The sequence below is a fragment of the Condylura cristata genome, unplaced genomic scaffold, assembly GCF_000260355.1.
Source record: "Condylura cristata isolate star-nosed mole 26May11 unplaced genomic scaffold, ConCri1.0 scaffold00026, whole genome shotgun sequence".
Taxonomy (NCBI): Eukaryota; Metazoa; Chordata; class Mammalia; order Eulipotyphla; family Talpidae; genus Condylura; species Condylura cristata.
Window position 1 is genome coordinate 6,103,797 of NW_004567127.1, and position 21,091 is coordinate 6,124,887.

At 43.7% G+C, this 21,091-nt stretch overlaps 2 protein-coding genes across 5 annotated transcripts in view; both read left to right on the forward strand.

Annotated features, from left to right (window-relative positions):
• The first annotated feature begins 526 nt into the window (after window positions 1–526).
• BCL2L15 (BCL2-like 15) lies at window positions 527–7,394 on the forward strand. The gene is made up of 4 exons (XM_012730123.1): window positions 527–668; window positions 978–1,099; window positions 4,216–4,440; window positions 5,079–7,394. The coding sequence occupies exons 1-4, from the start codon at window positions 539–541 to the stop codon at window positions 5,094–5,096; spliced, it is 495 nt and encodes a 164-aa protein (XP_012585577.1). The 5' UTR covers window positions 527–538; the 3' UTR covers window positions 5,097–7,394.
• Window positions 7,395–13,429: 6,035 nt separating this feature from the next.
• The window catches only part of PTPN22 (protein tyrosine phosphatase, non-receptor type 22 (lymphoid)), a 46,315-nt gene continuing 38,653 nt past the window's right edge, over window positions 13,430–21,091 (forward strand). For 2 of the 4 annotated variants that reach the window (XR_001145805.1, XM_012729976.1), the window contains exons 1-2: window positions 13,431–13,627; window positions 14,661–14,878. Coding sequence is in view for 2 of the 4 variants with exons in the window: in XM_012729976.1 (XP_012585430.1) it covers window positions 14,792–14,878 (87 nt within the window). In the remaining 2 variants the exon portion in view is untranslated. Of the gene's footprint in view, window positions 13,628–14,660; window positions 14,879–21,091 lie in introns of all 4 variants that reach the window. The other 2 variants (XR_001145806.1, XM_012729975.1) reach the window with 2 other exon arrangements.

Genomic DNA, 21,091 nt, shown 5'->3' on the forward strand with positions numbered 1-21,091 from the left:
TCAGTAGCATCTGCATGTCACTGAAAGCGGCACTGTTTATGGACATGTTTTCTCGTGGTATTTTTCTGTGCCTGGCTCTGTAATAAATATGTCAGCTGCCTGCACTGCAAAAAAAAAAAAAAAATTAAGTATTTCAAAAAGTTTCTTTCTTTAGATTACACTGTACCATAAGCCTAACAGGAAGTATTTCTTAGTGGCATTACCCAAGAAGCTGTTCCACAACTCTTTCAGTTCTAGATTGGCTATCTAACTATAAAAGTTATCCATTAAGCTTAGATAATAGTGAGGGTGTGGTTCTGAAGGAGGGAACTGAAAGTCTTCAATAAGTTCTGTGTGGCTAAGCTTTTCAGACAATCCACACTTTCTTTCTGAGCAGCTATTTTTCAAGCAAAGTGGTGAGGAAGTCTCTAGGACTGTCTGTCCCAGTAGGAAACTTCACAGTAGATAAAAACAGCTGCTGGTTTACCAGTGTCTCTGACTTCCTGCTGAAACTGAAAACCTGTTTGTGGAAAAGCAAAAGTTGGCAGCAAGCATCAAAATGAAGAATCCCCAAACTTTTGAGGAGCAAACTGAGTGTGTCATGAACTATCTACTCAATGACTTCTTACACCCCACGATGTCGACTGGTAACCGCACCTTAAACTGTGACGATTCTGAAACTGACTCAGGTAAGTCTCCAGACCTAAGGTGATGATTGTAGGTCATTAAGTGAATCTGAATATGCTTGCTCATTTTCTCCTGTTTCGTAAGGAAAACACTAACCTTTCAGGAAGATCTGAAAACTTCATAAAAGGGAAAGAGATTCTCAGTGAAGGAAGATTTTCTTGATGCTGACAGAACAATGAAGATATTCTTGGATGAGAATGACGCCAAAATCATGTAGAAGTCTAAAGAATGTTCTACAGCTCCCAGTTTCCTGGGATTTGCCATACCTTCAAGGATTATGGCCAATGTGGTCTTTGTTCCCTCTGTTTTAGGAGAGACTAGCTCTTTTGATGAGGCCATCATTGTTGGTCGTCTTCGGATGCTTGGTGACAAGTTCAACAAAGAATTGGAAGCTTCTGTACAAGATGTCATCTCTGGATTCAGTCAGAAACAGGTCAAGTTTCTACTTCTTTCTATCATTTGTTACTTTTTTTTTTTCTACTTCAAATACCTTTTTCTCACTTCTCCTATGTAACAATGACTAGAAATATTCCAAGTAAGATTGGGGGCTTCAGTTCATAAAAAGACATGTAACAGGAGTTCTGCCAATTGCCAGTTCTTCCAGAGTTACTTAAAATCAAGTGGTTTGAAAAGGAAAGCTCTGGGATAAGTCGATCAACCTTCAGATTGTTCCCATTTGATTTTCATCCGAGCTGGACTTAGTAACACAGATCTCTTGTCCTGATCAGGAAATTTATTCTTTTTATCTACCTGCTTTCATACTTTGCTGGGAGTGGCATTTTTGTTTTTTCCCAAGGCCCAGCAAGGAAGCACACAGGAAGAACAGGCCATTAACAAGTGTGGTGCAATAAGGGAAAAGTACTTACAGGAGCCCACAAGGCCGTATCTAGCTTTCCATCAGAATGCTGATGACTAGCAGTAATACTGGATTTTGTGTTGGAAATAATAATCATAGACTATGTTCTAGAAGATGCTGATTAATGTCAAAAGTGACAATTAATGTTATCACTGTTTCAGTCAATATTCTAAATGTTTCGTATGTACTTTCATTTAATTCTTGCACCACTTTATGAGGCACTTTAGAAACTGTTATCCATAGTTCAGCCTCTCCCTACATGTACGTAACTCTGTGAAAACAAACACCTGATGTGTTTTGTTCACCACCATACCCCAACCTAGAACAGCGCCTGAGACACAACCGTCCACAAACGTGTATTTTCAGGTTTGCTACCCATGTAAACAGAGAAGAAAAGTGGGCAACTAAGGAAACAAAGCATTGGGTTACTCTAAGTGCTGAAGTGAGGATATGACTCCAGAGTGATTTCAGAACCACACTCATAGCATAACACACAAAACCCTCAGAACACACGGGCATAACTATTATGCCTTCTCTTTACTAAATTCAGCTTGGCTGATGTGCCCACTTCACACTGAGGGAGAACTTGTTACTCCTAATTACTCACATTGAAAGTTCTTAGTTGATAACTAGATCTCCTTTTTTTTTTTTTAATTAAAAACACTTGGGGGGAGGGCACTGTGTGTTTTGAAAAATGATGTTGCTTTATTACTGCCTGGTGGGCTCTGAGGAAGAATGATGATGGGGAGTCTAGAAGGAAATGGGATGTCTGGAGGCTAGGCCCAAGGAGCTCTTCAGATTAATTTCTGCAACAAGGACTTCATAAAGAAGTCAGGTGGCCAATCAAATTCAGAAGTTCTTAGAAAATCCAGCTGCCCATCATAATTGGGGGCCAATTTCTTTATCATGAAGTTAAGGGCACTCGGATCTTTCTTGCTCTTTGTGAAGACAGCGAGTTCTGTATTTGCAAAGGTTAGGAACTGCCTCTTGGGGAGTTTGCAGTGCCATCCTTTCCAGCTCTGCCTGGAAAACTGCACAGGCTTGATGCACCCCTGAGTCTGGGGAGCACAGGTTGTTCTGGCCTTTTGGAGTGATGCTAGGTTCAGAAGCTATGACTGGGTTGATGCGCAGGGAACGCTAAAATTTTTTATTTTAAAACAAAAGTCTCATAGAAAAAATTGCATGTTTATACAAAGAACTGAAGCCTCCTCTTTCTTTTTCCTACACCCCATTTTGTCTAAAAGCTACAAGGTGGGGCCAAGCAAGAACTACCGTAGGGTAGCTTAGGGGGAACCATGGTGGCCAAAGCCGGCTGTTAGAGACCAAGCAGCTGAGGGCACCCATGCACGACTACCTAAATCCCAGTATCACTCTCTTCTCCGTTAGTGTGACCAGCATAAAGCAGCCAACAGAACGAGTCTCATCACTCCCTAATACTTTTATATTTCCTCCAAACAAGGACATTCTCTTCTCTAATCACAACCTAATCATCAAAGCCAGGAAATTAGCAGTGACACAGTATCACCTTATTTTCAGATCCCATTCAGGCTTGCCAGTTGAATGGCAATGATGTCATTTATAGCTAAAAAGTCCAGGCCAGAACCAGGAAGCGTGTTTAGCTGTCCCATCTCTTTAGTCTCCTTCAACCTGGAATGATTCTTTAGTCTTCTCATGATTTTCATGACCTTGAAAATGGAAGCTTACAGACCAATTATTTTGTACAATGACTCCTCACTTGGTCTGTTTGCTGTCTCCCCTTGGATTGATTCAGAATTTATACCTTTGGTACACCTCATAAATTGCGTGTTTTTCATTGTGTTCCTCTGAGAAGCCTGTAGCACAGGCTTTGGCCTGTCTCCTTCCTGATGCTAACTCCAGTCACTGAATCTCTCTGCCAGGCCTCGCTAAGTATTTCATAGGGATTTACTTTGAATCTGCGTAAATCTCCCCTACTTCATCAAAATTTCAACCTAGATTTTTGATATCGCCATAGAGTCATGAATTCCTACCTTATTCAGTGGACTTCATCTCTTACTACCACTGCTTATTTGCATGGCTTTATTATCAGAATTCTTCCTTCATTTGTAACAGATCCTATGTTGTTTCAAGTATTACCTATGTTGTTTCAGCCTTTCTTCAGGGAGCTCTGTGGGTTTTTTTTTTTTTTTTTTGCATGGGTGCCCTTCTCAGCTGCTTGGTCTCCAACAGCCGGCTTTGGCCACCATGGTTTCCCCTAAGCTACCCCACAGCAGTTCTTGTATGGCCCCACCTTGTAGCTTTTAGACAAAATTGGGGGTGAGGGGAGAAGAGGAAAAAGCCTAATCTTTCTTTTACATTCCTAGTTTTCCCAGACTTCAGTTATTCAAGCCATACTTTCATAATTTGACCAGCTACACTATCATCTACTTAGTATTTTCTTTCAAACAAATTTTACTTTCTATCATGTTTGGCCTGAGCAACAATATCTGGAATCATGGGTTTGATAAGTTTCTTAATTGTTTTTCTAAGATCCATGACAATAAACAACAAAATATTAAAATGAAATTTTATCCATTGACCCCTAAGAATACCTCAATACATTGGCCAGTCTTAGGAAGCACCTGCTTTTCTGGATTCCTGCCCCTGCAGCTGCCTGTACTTTGTTTTTTTTTTTTTAGTGATACTCCACTGATATATCCTGTCTCTGCCCCCAGGAAAAATCTGTACTTCAGAATATAGTAACATCTCTCAGCCAGAGCTGGTGTGCTCAGGATCCCACCTTGGCTTCTGAGAAAGCCTTCCTGGGAGTGTTAGTGAAACTTCTTGAATGTGTGGCAAAAAAGAATGCTGAAGTAGCACGAAACCTGGTTGTCCCAATGACGACTATCATCAACGAGAACAGTCAAATCCGGGGGTTCATCCAGAGCCAGGGAGGTTGGGTAAGTATGCAGGGTACAGGGCTTTGCTAGACATTTGAACCCTTTTTTGTACTAATCCCTGAAACTCCTACTTGTGATTCTTTCTGTAAGTTGAAAACCAAGCATGAAGACAGGTCTTTCTACTTCACTGAAAATGCAGAGTTTGCTTGCCATGGATAATGGGGGTATTCAGAAGCTCACCCTGTGGGTGCTGGACTCCAGATCATGCAGCCTAAAATGTTGACTGCTAATTCTGTAAAGCTTACTTCCATTTCCTACATACAGTCATCTATAAATTATATTGGGTGGCAGAGTTCTAACCTCAGCCAGATTCACTGTGTTCCCAGGAAGATTTCTGGGTCTTCTTTCCCTAACATCTTTGGATATGTGTTGAGGAAATTCAGCATCACCTTACTACTATCTAACAACAGCGAAACAATTAGTGTTGTGTGGTGTAGTAATAACTATAGGAGGCTTTCTCCACCGCTCGGTAACTAGGAGAACCGTCTGCTCTCACTGAGCGCTACCTTCATTCCCAAGGCCAGCAGATGCGATAGAAAGAACCGCATTCCCTGGAGTAACTACAGATTATTTCTGGTTTCTTTAGGAAGTTCTTGAAGATCACCCCCTGACTATGTGTTATTCACTGTCCTTCCTAGGAAAATATGGAATGCTAAAGAAGAGATGGAGCTGTTTCTAGCTGGCACTGTGCTTCCTCTTTGACCGGATTGATTGATTGCTGGCCATTAAAACAATCAAATCAGAAGCTACATTCTTTTGGATAGAATTGGTCTTAACTGCGTGATCTGTTTCCACTGACTGGTAAAGCTAGGAGCTGCTTCCAAAGTTCAGTGGAGGTCTGTTTGAATTTTATTGAGGTTCTGTTGAAGCCAACACCTCCAGACCCAAAGTAAGTGTGTGTACGCAGTGTGATTCCTGACAACAGGACAGGCCTTTGCTGGAGATATCTACACAGTAAGCTACCCCAGCTGATGTAGGCTTGTCCTAACAGGGTCTTATCTACTAGTTCTTTTCCTCTAGAAGATTCAGGGAGATTTTTAATTGTAAGTTCTTATTTTGAGCATTTCCTTTTAAACTCATAACTTAAATTTCATGGTAATTTCACCTGAGGAAAATTATTTGATGCATTTTCTGGATTGTAAGCAAAAATTAGCAGTCTGTTTATCTGTCCAGTGAGGACATGCTCACAGCCAAGGGGGCAGGAAGGGCTGCCCCAGCCCGGACAGCTGGTCAGCCCAGCTCCGATCAAGCTCACTGCACAAGAGTTTATAAAAGTGTTTCCATATCACTTGTGAGCCATGTAAACTGCTGATTTCCAGGCTCCCTGCCTAGAGATTCTGAATCTTTAGGGATGAACTGGGGTCGAGGATACTGACTGACTTGTTACACAAGGCAATTCTGATGTTATCAGAGAGTTTGAGAACCGTCACTTGAGAGCAGGGATTGGAGAATTCTACCCACAGGCTGAGTCAATCGAGTGCTTTTTTTGTATATCAAGTTTTTGGAATGCAGCTACTTGCTTACACATTGTTTATGATTTGTGTTTTCACACTGCAATGCAGAGTTCAGTGACTATGGTAGACAATCTAGGGTCTGTAAAGCTTAAAGTACAGAAAAAGTTTGCCAACTCTTACTCTAAAACTAAATAAATATTTCTCCTTGAGCCTTAAATACTGTGGTAATTCAGATAATTCCTGCTACACACAATTGTAGGCAGGAGACTTATTTGATCAGAATTTAGTTTGAGAGTGTAAATTCACTTCTAGTCCCCTGCTAGAGAAAAAAGTGATTAGAAACAAAGCACTTAGCGTCTGTGGTCTGTGTGTCTCAAGTCATCCATCGTAATCACGTAGATTAGCAGATGATCATCAAGTCAGACTGCTTCATCCAGCTTCCAAGCCAGACCGCTTACCTGAAGTCAAGAAGAAATAGTGCCATATCTATTTTGCTATATCTATTTTATGACTTTGGCTAAAGCTAACCACATCCCCTCCCTTCAGCCATCTGGCTCCTTCAATGCACAGAGATAAAGGCGCAGTGCTGCTAATATCGTTGACATTTTCCAAGTCTGCTATTTCCTCTATTCTTGAATAAATCACAATAGTTTAGTAATCCAGAATGAGATTTCATGTTTCTCTTTAGTTGACCTTAATTGTTTCGCTGCCAATTTAAGACACTTGATGTTCTCTTTGTTCCTTACATTACTCTAAAACTCAGCATGGTAAGTTTTGTGGTATTTGACCTCTTAGACAATATCACTAATTTCACTTTGACTAATGCTTTTCAGTTCATGAAATAAAATTCCTCTATGCAATTAAACATGGTTCAGCACGCACAGTCTAAACTGTATAAGAGAGAAACAGAACAGATTGGAGTTGTCAGCACCAGAGGGTTAAAAATGGTTAGAGAGTTGATTTGTAAAATTTCCTACCACAAAAAAAAAAAAAAGCTGCCTAACGCTGAGAGGTGATAGAAGTACTAACTGACTATATTGTGGTGACCATTTTGCAGGACATAAATATATTAAAGCATTAGATTGTATACCTTAAACCTACACCGTGTTACATGTCACATACATCAGTAAAACTGCAAAAACTAACCTGAACAAAAAGCGGTCTCTTTTCTTTCCCTTTTTAGACACACCAGCTCCCTAACTTACCCTACATTCCCATAAAACACCAGACTGTGAATCTCGCTCTGCGTATCCTGGGGTACCTGGTGAGTGAGGTTATGGTGTCCCTAGGGATTCCAGTAAATGGGTAACGCCACCCTGGCCAGGGTCACCCTATTCTAGGAAAGGCAAAGTGACTGGGCTCAAGATTAAGCCCAGAGGACCCACCCTGTTGGCACAAGGGGTCAAAGTGCAGCACTATGAAGCTATCTACAGCCACTGCAACACAACTTCGTGGCAGGGGCATGACCGTCAGGGAGTGACCCACAGGGCGCAGCAGACCTCTCCTGCCAGCCCACTGCTCCCTGCAGCAGTGGATTTCAGTCAGTCTACCTGCTTTACTCCCCACAATGTCTTTGGTGAATCCTCTCATCCCCCACACCTCTAACCTGTACCCCAGTTCTTGTATGCACAAATACATAAATCTTAAAAAAAAAAAAAAAAAGATTAAGCCCAGAGATTAAGACTGTGTGCAGGTTGCTTGATTTTTAACAGTCTAGTCACCACATAGGTTAATCACATGACATTGGGCAGTTACTCTAATTCTGTTTGCCTTTGTTTCCATCTCTTAAAATAGAGATGGTTTGATAACTAATTCATAGGATTATTGTGAGGGGTAAATGAAATAATACACTTTGTAAAGGGTTAGGCCCAGTGCTAGGAACATTTTGAGCACTGCAACATTTGACATTTGGAAGCCCAGGGATTCGGGGTTCAGAAAGTTCTAGCTTGACATGACTTGCTTCTTTCCATCAACTCTGTCTCTCCAAAGCAAGCCAATCTTCTCGACTTTACCTTTTGTCTCACATGAGATATTCTCAAATCTGACTATCTTCTTCCCAAATCCATGCTCATAGATTCTTAATTTTTTGTGAGCATACCTTTCTTTTTTATTATTATTATTTTTTTTATTTTTAAATTTTATTTATTTATTTTTTTAAAGATTTATTTATTTATTCATATAGAGCTGGGGTACAGGCCTCAGATGCAGAGGGTGAGAGGATTCACCAGAGACAGAGCGGGGAGCAGAACAGGCAGATCGACGAAGTACACGGCTGAGAGGAGCAGCGGGCAGGTCAGGAGAGGTCTGCCTCACTATGTGGATCTCCTCCTAGCGGGAATTGAACTCATGCGGAAGTGGCTCAAGCTTCTCAGTGCTGTGCTTTAACCCACTGTGCCACCAGGGAGGGCCGAGTATAACTTTCTTATCCCCGGACTACCCTAGATTGCCATCCAACCCACCCAGAACACCTGTTGCTTCACCCTGCTCTCTCTAGTCCTACTTAGTCTTTTTTCACTTATTCTCTGCTTTTTGTCCTTCCTACAAGGGCTTATTAGCACTTACCTTTCCAATCTGTCCAAAATACTATTGTAAGGTTGGCCAATACCATAGTTTTATTGCTCACTCTTTTAATTCATATTTAGATGTGGTAGATTTCATTTTGAAATTTTGCATACCACTGAGGCCATTATGAGACTTTCCAAAAAATTAGCAGAAGGGAGCCTACTTTTTTTTTTTAAATATCACTGAAACACTTTCACAAAGCTTTGCTTTCATTGCCGTTAAAATCTTTCAGTGGGGCCCTCCCTGGTGGCGCAGCGGGTTAAAGCACAGCACTAAGAAGCTAAAGCCACTTCAGCATGAGTTCCATTCCCAGCCCGGAGGTGACCACATGGTGCAGCAGACCTCTCCTGACCCGCCCGCTGCTCCCCTCAGCAGTGTACTTTGTTGATCTGCCTGTTCTGCTCCCCACTCTGTCTCTGGTGAATTCTTTCACCATCTCTGAGCCTTTGGCCTGTACCCTAGTTCTGTATGCATAAATAAATAAATTTAAAAAAAATCTTTCAGTGGAACTTTTGAATGTGACTGGATATGTTATCGTGATTGTGGAGATATTTTCTGGCTAGGCACACACAAACACATGCCAAAACTCATCAAGCCAAGGACTTTGAAATGTGTAGTTTATTGTATGTCAATTCTACCTCAATAAAGTTAAACAAAAAGGATTATAGTGCTTTGTCCTTCAAATAAAACCTGGCTTTGCAGCCTGGTCTTCAAATTCCCTCCAACTCTGGTCCTAATAAGTCAATACTCTACATAACCACTGCTCCAGTTCAGCAACTTACTCTCTTACCTTCCTATTAATATGCTTCATATTGCTTCGTCTCAGCTGCTGGAGAAAATTCGAGATCCAACTTGCGTGTCACTTCCTCCATCAAGGCTTTCAGATAATCCAAATAAAAAGTGACCTTTGCCTTTTCAAGATGTTATTGGTGCCATTTTTATGGCCTTGTCACCAATAGCCTTAGTTTTTTGGTCTTGTCACCAATAGCCTTAGTGATAATTTTTTGTTTACCTGTCCTCCCTATTAGAATAAAGATACTTGAAAGAAGACAATTCCTTGTACAGTCTCCCTCTACTTCCCCTTTCTCTGGTGTGTGTGTATGATCACATAAATATTCATCAAGTGGAGTGGATAAATGGACAACTCAACATTGACACAGTCAAGATGAGACTTAGGGTTTGTTCCCTTTTTTTTTTTTTTTTAAGATTTATTTGTTTCTGCACACAGAACTGCGGTACAGGCCAGAGGTGCAGGGACAGTGAGAGGATTCACCAGAGACAGAGTGGGGAGCAGAACAGGCCCACTGACAAAGTACACTGCTGAGGGGAGCAGTGGGCAGGTCAGAGAGGTCTGCTGCTCCATGTGAGTCAGCTCGGGACAGGGATTGAGCTCATGCTGAAGTGGCTTTAGCTTCTTAGTGCTGTGCTTTAACCCGCTGCGCCACCAGGGAGGGCCCGGGTTTGTTTCTATTTTGAACAAATTACCAAGCCTCATCAGCGTCCCCTTTCATATTTCAATTAAAAAAAAAAAAGTAAATTGTTTAAATTGCAAGTTATCAGTTGACCTCCGGGGGATTATTTCCAGAAACCACAGGCAGAGTATGATTCCCTGTCTTGTAGGAGGGGAGCAGAGAACACAATTCACAGCAGGTGAACAAAAGCACTGGGTGAGCTCTTAGAAGGCAGCAGTGACTAGCCCACCTTGAAGATGGATGGGGACACCCTGCTGTGGATGAGGTGGAAACCCCAGCAAACCAAGCAAGCTTACTAGAGGTATTCTGGGCTGCTTCTGCGCGAAGGCAAACATGTCTATTTGGAGATAAAGGAGGCTGTCTAGTTGCCCAGCATAGCCTGCGGGCTGGCCTCTGCTCAGTGTGCGTCCTTCCTCTCCTCACTGTAGTCCTGCTGCTCTGGTAGCTGCACTGGCTGGTCCTCTTTGCCAGGCCCGGGGCCTCCCTGTGGGGAAGGCCCATCTGTTCCGGGCATAGTGGAAGCGCCCAGGCGGGGCTTGCATAGACTGTGCCAGGCAAGAGACCTGGAATAACTGACCTAGAGAACAACCCAGTCAGGGTGAGTCTCTCTCTCACGCCTCTCCGTGTCATGGCAGCCTCTATCCCAACACTTACGGCAGGCATTCTTTAGGCCAGGGTAGGTACTGGAGCTGACATGAATTTACAGAAGACATTATAGCTAGCTGCCTTGGATAAACTGTCCAGGGGGGCATTCATTATAATTTCTTTTGAAGAAAGTCCTTTTAAATAAATTTGTGAGGAACAAGGAATCTGTGAAGAAACTTCTGTAGTTAAGTCAGATTTATATTGAAAGTGTTCAGACTAAGGTCATGGTGGACTGTGGACAGGATTGTTGAAAAAGAAGCAACTAGGCTTTATGGCTTCATTTTCATCGTGCTGAAATGGACGGTGAAAGTGAGAAGTGGTGACAGAGCAGTGAGCGAGGTCTGTGGGCATGAGGGTGGTAGGAAGAGTGGGGGTGCTGATGGGAGGCACCCGATACCGAGTAGCAAAATCTGGACTTATTCCCATAGACAGTAAATATTTTGATATTTTAGCATGAAAGTGGAGGGTTTTTTTTTTTTAAAGATTTTTAAATTTATTTACTTTTGTGTAGAATTAGGGTGTAGGCCAGAGGTGGAGACGGGTGAGAGGACTCACCAGAGACAGAGTGGGGAGCAGAACAGGTGGATCCACTGAAATACACTGCTGAGGGGAGACAGGAGAGGCTTGCTGCACCTTATGTGGGTCAGCTCCCTGGCTGAGGATCAAGCTCAGAGCGGTTGAGTTGGTAGTGCTGAGACTTAACCCGTAGGCCACCAGGGAGGTCCTGAAAGTGGGGTTCTGAGGATTGTCACCCAGCCTCAGTTGCTGGGTACTAGAACGGAAGGTACATAGATGAAAAGATAACTAAGAGCCTGTTCCCACAGCAATCCAGACGATACAACTGCAGAATGGTTCACACAGGAGTGGAAGAGAGATTGAATGTAAATGCCATTGAGGGGAAAGAGCCAGCAGGCTTTGGTGACCAGGGACTGAGTCGGGTGTTTCACAGATGACACTCTTAGCCCATAGCAAACTGAGCACCCTGGTAAGGTGGAAGCAACAGAAGTAGTGAAGCAAAAGCAGAAGCTAAGTGTCTCCCCAGGTAGGACACACCTCTTACTAGAGGGAGAAGACTGTTCTGGAAAACCTGAGTATCGTCCCTTCCGACTAGCTTATTTTGTCCTACTAATCTCTCCCGAGATCCTCTTTGTTTAAAGATGAATTTGCCCTCTCATTCCCAACCTTCATGACCCTGAACATGGCATTGCCCCTAAAATGGCACACTCCCCTCTTGCTGGTGACGGTGTCACCTGCTCGCCTCTCTGTCGTCTTCTTCCATCTAAACCAACACCGGCACCGCCTACGGCAGCGGGTAGATGACCCTGCCTCACCCCTTCAGAAGCTCCTGTCTAGTTTTGCTTTCCGGACTCCGCCTGATGGTTCTGATGCAGAGTGGATGAGTCTTTGTCTGAATGGAATTGTCGTGTTCACTTGGGGTGTAGACCAGACGGGTTGAGATGTTTCATTGTCAATTCTTAAATTCCTTTAGGTGTTTGCCAGTGCTGTATGACTTGTTTCCTCTGCCCAGTTCTTGATCTTCCCACATGATACAAATGAGTCAACAAGAATCTCCGTCAAAGGCAAATGAGGTCCTAGGCCCTCCAATATCTGTAGAAGGAAGTGTGAAAAATTAAACAGCAACTTAGATTTGTTAAAAAAAAAAAAAAAACTTATGTTTTTTTGTTTTCTCCTTTAGTTTGTTTTTTGCTTGCTTGAGTGGTCTGTCCAGGAAATGGCCTTTCTGCTAAGTGGGTTTTTGAGGTTTGGTTATTTCACGATGTTTCTGTTGTTAGGTTTGAGAACAGAACAAACTCCTAAGAATTGCTGTTTGCTTTTTTAAAAAAAAATCTTCAGTTCTGCTAAGATAAAAGGGTAAGAGGACTGCAGAGGGCATCTGAGCAAACTTTTTGCTCTTATTTCAGTTTTGTCTCCATTTCCTCTCCCCTCTAAGAAAGGTAATAAAGTTAAATTGTTCTGAAATATGGGCTTGAAGAAAACAGATTTATTTAATTTTATTAGGTATATTTTTATACATTAGTAAAGTTCTGATTCTGATGCAAGTAAAGACATTTTTAGGGGCCAGGGAGGTTATATTTTTGCCCAAATATAGAAAAATCATTATCCTTTAGGGTTGTGCTCTACCTTTCTGCAAATAAACAAGCTGATTTGGGTGCTTTAGTTCAGTTTATATCTTTAGTTCTGAGAGATTTTTGAGCTAGTGAGGGCTGTTTTTCACCTTGTTCACCGTGTGTACTCAGAACCTAGCATCGTGCTTAGCACTTACTGGATACTCAATAAATTAGTTCACAAATGAATGTTTTTTGGTGTGGATTTTTTTCTAATTAAAAAATGGTGTGGAGATTTTAAAAAGCACCCTAATCCCAGCACTCACACAATGGATTCTCCACTGCATCTTTGTCTTCAGTGAGTGAGTGTGTGTGTGTGTGTGTGTGTGTGTGTGTATTCACTTAGGTTTGGTAATTGTGACCTTGAAGCTTTGCATTTGTTTAAGTGTTCCTATATTTTGCATGTTTTAAAGTAGATAAGTAAATGTACTATTTAGAGCAGCAGGAAATTCTCTTTTAATAACTCTATAGCAATAAGTTGAGCAATACTATCCTATTCTTAGTAACTATTGTTGAAAAATTACAGTTCATTTAAATTGGTGTGGTTTGGGATTGGAATTCCTTATGGCCTTTACTTACCTAGACGCAGTGGATTTCAGTGGATTTCCTTGACTATGGGCAGGGTCTCCCAAAGTGGCTGCAACTTAATATTGTTCAGAATCAAGATTTCCTAAAGGAAGTTTGAATAATGTTGCAAAAACAGAAATGATCGTTAATACCTTCAATAGAGGAAGTTCTAAGAGCGCATTTTCTGCTTTTCCTCAGATTATTTCAGACTAAGTTCAGCACATTGTTTCTTGAACTGTCCTCACAGAGGTAGTCTACTGATTTTTGTCTGTTATCACACAGAAAAAAGACCCTCTTGGCCTGATTTGTCCCCACCAAGGAGCTCCGCCCGTTGCTCCCTTTGATGCAAGAGAAGATGCAGGTGAGTTTTTTCTAGAACAGCCTTTGCCTGCCTGTATCAAAATGCCATGTGCGCAGTGCGGCCTCTCTGTGCAATGGCAGGTTGAAAGCCTTGGTTGCAGAGAAGAAATGCTGTCTCTAGAAATAGTTCTGCAGGCTTTCTGCCCTGAAAATTAGACTCTTGCCTGCAAGTGTTGACTTGTTCAGTGGCATTATTACACACAGGGGTATTGTACCAACTTCTGGGTGAGGGGCTGCTTGCGGGGACCACTGTGCTCCCCGCTCCTAGCTCAAATTTGGTAATTGTGACCTTGAAGCTTTTCATTTGTTTGTTTCCATATTTTGCGTGTCTTAAAGTAGACAAAGTAAACGTATTATTTAGAGCAGCAATGGCAATAATTGGAGCAATATTATCCTGTTCTAGATCAAAGCTCTCAGTATGGACATCCAAGTGGAGCTCAAAAAGTGGGGGAAGTGGGGAGCCCCTGAAATCAGCACTTCCCTTAATCGAAGTTGGCACCTCCCCAGCCTGGAGGGACAGACTGCAGAAGCAGCTGACTTTGCTTCATCTAAAAGAGAGTTTAAGGTCCACATGACAGACTGAAAAGTCCTGAATGAAAGTGACATCTCTGATGGACAGAGGTTCACCACTGTCCAGGCAGACAAGAGACTTGGAGAACCACAGAACAGAAGGCTAGCTGGAAACAGCCTTCTGGGCCCTTTCTGGGCCCACCTGAGCTTTCTGGAGTTCATGTGGGGCAGGAGAAAACAGAAATACCAACAGGCTTTTGAGCTCCCTGGGGACACAGGGAGAGGCAGGCCTACCCCCTCGCTCCAGGGTGCTGCCTGAAAAAGTGGCTCATTTGCCAAAGAGAGCTGGAGAGGAATGGCCTCAGAACCGAGCAGACCACACATGTGTTCCGGTTAGCCTCTTGTTTGTTAAAAACCTGAATTATAACCGGTTCCCTTGCTAAGAGGAAGGCGCTAGGGCCCGGGAGTGAGATGATAGCTTTGTTGTGTGACCACAGAGGCGGTTACGTACTAATTTCCTATAGGGCTTGTGATGAAGTCAGTAAACCACAACCTTCAGCACTGCGCCGGGGCCGCAGCAAAGGCCCGGCTGTGTGGGGTCACAGCACAAACCTGACATGCCCTCGAGCCCCTTCCAGACGGCCACTCCTGCAGCATGGAGCAGAGAGAAATCCTGCACAAGTACCTGGACCAGGCCCAGAACAAGAAGATCAACAAAGAGGAGTTTGGGAATGAATTTCTGGTGAGTCCTCGGCATGGCACTCTAGTTACCTCACTCTTTCACGAGGACGGTTCCGCTCTATTCCCCCAAATCGCTGTTGGGATAACGTGAGTAGAAGAACTTATAGGGCAAGAAGGGAGGAAAGCACCTTAAAATTTTGACTCTGCTGAGTCGTTTGTATGTATTTTAGAGATTCTTTCCAACACCCATATCCCTTTTTAAAATATTTTGTTTGCTAGGTCTTGCGGTTTGATGAGGGAGCCTATGTTAGACTGCGGAATTCCACGTGTATAAGACTGATCAGGTGTCTGTGTCAATGAGCTTCTGGAGTTCCCAGGTAGCAGAGTTGTGGCTTATGTGCCAAATGATTCATTTTAGTTCATGCGGAGAGGAAGGTGAACAAATTCACTTCTCATGGACCTTACTTGTTCAGCCCACTGGCGGGATTTTGTTTGGGTGATAAAGTCTCTTGAAGGCCCAACACCATCTGCTGCCACATTTCTTGAGTTTCTTCTTTTTTTCTAAGAAAAAAATAGAACAAATTTTGGCAGTAACAGGGTTCCCTTATCCTTCTTTTCTTAGAGAGGAGAAATAGCAAGGCTGGAGAGAATAGACAAGCAAGGGACATGAAAAGAAATATAAGAGGAGAGCAGTGTGGGGTCCCCAGTTCTGACTGCCCCATGGAGCACTCCTCTGCTGGGAGGACAAGTGGTTCCAGGTGTAGGCATGCTGGGCAGGCCTTGCTCACCCTGCACCTCACACCAGTGATGCAGGCTGTCTGAGAGGGTCTGTCGTATATTTTAGAACACTTCCTTCTGGAGTTTCAGAGCTCTAAAAACTCCAGCCCTTAACCCTTCAACCATTAAGATGTGTGAAAAGCAAGAGAATTGAAGCAGAAAACCTGAAATGAAATCAGGACTATTGTTAAGCAAGTTATCGACTCTTTGATATGTTCCTCGATCTCCTGAAGTGTCTGTCTTCTGACATTTTTTAAAATATTTATTTATTTATTTGTACAGAACTGGGGTACAGGTGAGAGATGCAGAGGGTGAGAGGATTCACCAGAGACAGAGTGGGGAGCAGAACAGACAGATGGACGAAGTACACCGCTGAGGGGAGCAGCGGGCGGGTCAGGAGAGGTCTGCCTCACCATGTGGATCACCTCCAGGGCAGGCGGGAATCGAACTCATGCAGAAGTGGTTTAAGCTTCTTTGTGCTGTGCTTTAACCCTCTGCGCCATCAGGGAGGGCCCTGTCTTCTGACATATAAGGGAATAGTGTGGCCTCCCTGGTGGAGCAAGAGATAAAAAGGCAGCACTATGAAACTGTCCAGAGCCACTGCAGTACAAGTTTGATCCCCGGCCAGGGAGCTGACCCACATGGCGCGGCAGACCTCTCCTGTCTTGCCCGCTGCTCCCCTCAGTGTATTTCAGTAGACCCACCTTTCTGTTCCCCACTTTGTCTCTGGTGAATCCTCTCACAGCCACTCTTCCCCCACCCCACACCTCTGGCCTATATCCCAGTTCTTATATGCATACATAAATAAATCTAAAAAATAAAGAAATACATAAACTTGGAACGTAGGTCATAGCCTCTCTGTCTACATGGGATTACTGCGAGGATTCATTATCAGTAGTAACACTGATTTAATCACATTTATTGAGCACCTACGATGGTCCTAGGCTCTGAGGATAGAGCAGTAAACAAAGCAAGAACCTCTCCCCATGGGACTAACATCCTGGCACATCTAGTAGATGTGTAACCACAGAAAAGTCTTGAGTGATGAGATATTATGATTGATGACTCCACGTTATGATAGAAACCCTGAGGTCGGCTTAACTGGGATAATCGCTGCTGTTGTGAAAGTGTGCTCTGCGCTACTGGCCAGGAAGCCTGAGCCTGGGTGAAGTTAGCACGAGGGAGGTGACAGGCCTGGGGTCCATGTGTCTCTTAGGCCACGTGTCTCTAGACAATAACTCCCGGGCCAAACACATCCCATGCGTGGAATGAACCAATGTCAGCCTCTTTCATTTTGGTTGTTTTTAAAGACGAATGTAGATGGCATCACCAATATTTTGGCTTTTCTTAGCTCAGTCACTATCTATAGTTACTCCAGCACCACCTGACCTGTTTTCTCTGTTGCTGGCCTGGCCCCACTGGCCATCAGTTTTCCATTCAATACCCAGTTGATATTTTAATAAGAAAAATCTGGTCACTCCTTCCCTCCACTCCCCCCAACATACTAAAAAACCTGTTATGATTTGTAATTTTTTTCCCAGCTATTTAAAATTGTGAGCAGAATACACATGGCGAGGGTTGGGGGGGTGATGTGTGAGGTTGAAGCTGAAGCGCGGCCATGAGGAATAATAGACCTACTCACACCCTAAAGGGCGCCATTCCGGCTGCACTTCCCCGTCATCCCCCACTCCCAACCCACCCCATCCTGCCCAAGGAACACTCACTATCCTGGTTTTTATATTAATCACTTCCTTGCTTTTTTAGCTGCTGATTTTGAGGCCCTTGCTTTTGGGTGGTGATTAAGTAGAGCCTCACCATTCACTGACTCATGTCCTCCAGCGGAAAAATGGTCTTGGCCTAAGCCCCACCTAAAGGTTCAAGTGAGACACCAGAAAGAGTTGTTCTGGCTGAGGTTGGGGGGTGGTAAGATGGCCGGCTTGCTTGGCCCGGGTAAATACTGAGGCTCACTTGGAGGGCTCCCCACTGTGCCTCCTGCATCCAGCCTTAACCCTTAATTCTCCCATGATTGGATGTTTCTGCTGATGGACAGCTGAGTCCGTGACAAGGCCGCTGCTAGCCAAAATCCCTCTGTGGAATTATCCAAAGTCTCTATTTCCAGATAGACGCTCTGCACCCAGCCCTGAACTGTTGTGGATTGGGGTTCAGCCCCCACACCCTTTGGGCTGGGATGTGTGTGCAAGGCCTTTTGTCCCGCCATGGCAGCTGGAGCCAAGGGGTGCTGCTCGAGTCTCCACTGCCAAAGTCCTTTCTGTAGTTGAAACTGCCTCTGTCTACTCCTGCAAGTTTTCATGCCTTCATTTCGCTGTCTTGAGTGCTTACTATGGACGAAGCATTGTGCTGGTGCGGGTGATTCTCCACGCTCTGGTGGAGCTAATCTTCGGAGACGTTAGAGGGTGTCTTCAAGGGGCAGCGATGAAACAGCTGATTACCCTACTGAGTATTCAATTATAATTGTGATAGTCTTGGTCAGAAGTCAAGGAAGTGTCACATTCTCTTATTTATCACTCAAAAAACCAAAAAGCTAAAAACAAAACCTGCAGGAGGTATTTAGATCTTTGACTTAGAGAGAGGAAGCAGAAGCTCTGGGAGCTAAGTAACTGGCCGATGTTCACTCAGCTGTTCAGCCATGGACATGAAATATCACCAGGATCTATTATTGTTTCAGTCTGCAAATTAATTCTCATGCACTAGTGCCTTGCTTCTGCCGATAACAGTGGGTCCTTCTAGCCTAGTGTGAGGGTAAGTTCCCAGTTGGGAAAGTTTCCATACAGCAGAAACAATAGCATGCAACTACTCTACTGGAAATCTCACAGGTATAGTTTTTAAAAGCTATATGTTATTGTTCTTATACTTTAAAAAAAAAAAGATTTATTTATTATGCATACAGAGCGGGGGAGTGGGGGTACAGACCAGAGGTGTGGGGTGTGAGAGGATTCACCAGAGACAGAGTGGGGAGCAGAACAGGCAGATCGATGAAGTACACTGCTGAGGGAAGTGGCGGGGAGTCAGGAGAGTCCTGTTCTGCCACGTGGGTCAGCTCCCTTGACTCACTGCAGTGGCTGCGGATAGCTTCATAGTGCTGCGCTTTTTTAACCCGTTGTGCCACCAGGGAGGGCCCTGTTCTTGTTCTTATAAAATAGTTACTATAAATGAAAACAAATTGACCATACCACTAATATCCCAACAAGTACAGATTTTTTTGTCTGCAGAAATTCCAGTTCTTGTCCATGTATACAATACCTTTTATATTATAGCAGAGATACAATTTTTTATTTTCACTTAACATTATACCAAAATTATATATTATCTTGATTAAAATCTATACTAATGGCTTTGGGTGAAGCATGGCATAATGAGAGAATGATCTTATAGCAAGTGTTCAACTACTTTTATGTCAACTCATTTAATCCATTGAGGCAGGTGCTGTTATTATTTCTATGTCGTAGGCATGGAAACTGATTAACGGAAAGGTTGCCTTGCTCGGGGTCACAGAGTCACCCCATAGGAATGGTGGAACTGAGCATTGACTTTCAGGTGATCGTTATCATCTGTACTTGTAACAATGTTGGAGTCATAAATCTGGTTTGAATTTAGGTTCTGCTTATTTACTTGAACAGAGTCTGAGACTGAACCCCTTGCACCAGCAGGGAGACCCCTTTTCATGGCTATTGATAACACTGCAATAAATGTTTGTCCATGTGTTTTTTTCCCCTTCTTTTGGATTATATCCTGGGACTGGATCCCCAAAAGTGTTATGACTGGGTCAAAGAATAATAGCTCTAGTGGCCTAAGAACTGCCAAGTAGATGTCCAAAAATGTTTTCTAATGACAATATCTGAATTGATCATCTTGTTGTTTTCATCTACTTTCCACAATTGCTTCCCCAAAGAGCTGTATGCCAGGCTTGCTGCTAACCTCTTCACAAACAGAACCCCATCTCCAGAGGTCACCAAGTCCTTGCTCCGTGACAGTTTTGCACATGCTGTGACCTCTGCCTTGAATATATTCCCACAGACTCCTCTTTACCTACTCAAAGCTTTCTAAGATCTGGGGATCACAATTTGGTGGTCCCTCCCCAGATATGCCCCTACTTGGCCTCCCTGAACAGACTAAGTTTCCTACAGTAAGTTCTCCTCTGCCATTTTTTTTAAAGATTTATTTATTTGTGCATACAGAGCTGGGGTACAGGCCAGAGGCTCAGGGGCGGTGAGAGGCTCCACCAGAGACAGAGTGGGAAACAGAACAGGCAGATCGACGAAGTACACTGCTGAGGGGAGCAGCGGGTGGGTCAGGAGAGGTCTGCCACACCCTGTGGACACCTCGGGTCAGGCGGGAATCTAACTCATGCGGAAGCGGCTTTAGCTTCTCAGTGCTGTGCTTTAACCTGCTGCGCCACCAGGGAGGGCCTCCCTCCTCTGCCATTTTTAAAAGATTATTATTATTATTATTATTTGTAGAAGAACTGGGCTATATGCCAGAGGTGTGGGGGTGAGTAGGGGAGAGAGGATTCTCCACAGACAGAGTGGGGAGCAGAAGAGGCAGATCTACTGAAATACACTGCTGACGAGAGCAATGGACGAGACAGGAGAGGTCTGCTGCGCCACGTGGGCCACCTCCCTGGCCTGGCTCAAACTCAGACTGTAGTGGTGATAGCACTGAGACTTGACCCCTAGACTATCAGTGAGACTCTACTCTGCTTTTTTATTTTATTTTTTTTTTATTTTTACTTTTTTTTAAAAAAGATTTATTTATTTGTACATACAGAACTGGGGTACAGGCCAGAGGCTCAGTGACGGTGAGAGGCTTCATCAGAGACAGAGGGGGAGCAGAACAGGCAGATCGACAAAGCACACTGCTAAGGGGAGCAGCGGGCGGGTCAGGAGAGGTCTGCCACGCCATGTGGTCACCTCCGGAGCAGGCGGGAATCGAACTCATGCGGAAGTAGCTTTAGCTTCTCAGTGCAATGAGGGCCTGCTTTTTAATTTTTTTAAAGTTTGTTTCCCCTCTATCCCCCACAGCAACTTCATAAGGTATTCCTAGCATTTAGGATAGCTGTGAATTTTACAGTTACTTATGTGATTATTTGATTCATGTCTACTTTACCACAAAGGGAAGGCTCATATTAAGTTCTTCTTATCTTGGCATCTTTAGCAACTGGCAGTGCTTGGCATGTGGTAAACACAGAGGGGCAGTAGAACTACCTAAGGTCGTGCAGCTCACGGGTGGTGCAACTTGAACTTGAAATAAAGCGATCTAACTTTTTTTCTTTTTTAAAAAGATCTATTTATTTGTGCATACAGAACTGGGGTACAGGCCAGAGGTGTGGGGCAGTGAGAAGATGCACCAGAGACAGAGTAGGGAGCAGAACAGACCGACTGAGAAGTACACCGCTGAGGGGAGCAGTGGGCGGTCAGGAGAGGTCTGCCATGATATGTGGGTCACCTGGTTTTTATATTAATCACTTCCTTGCTTTTTT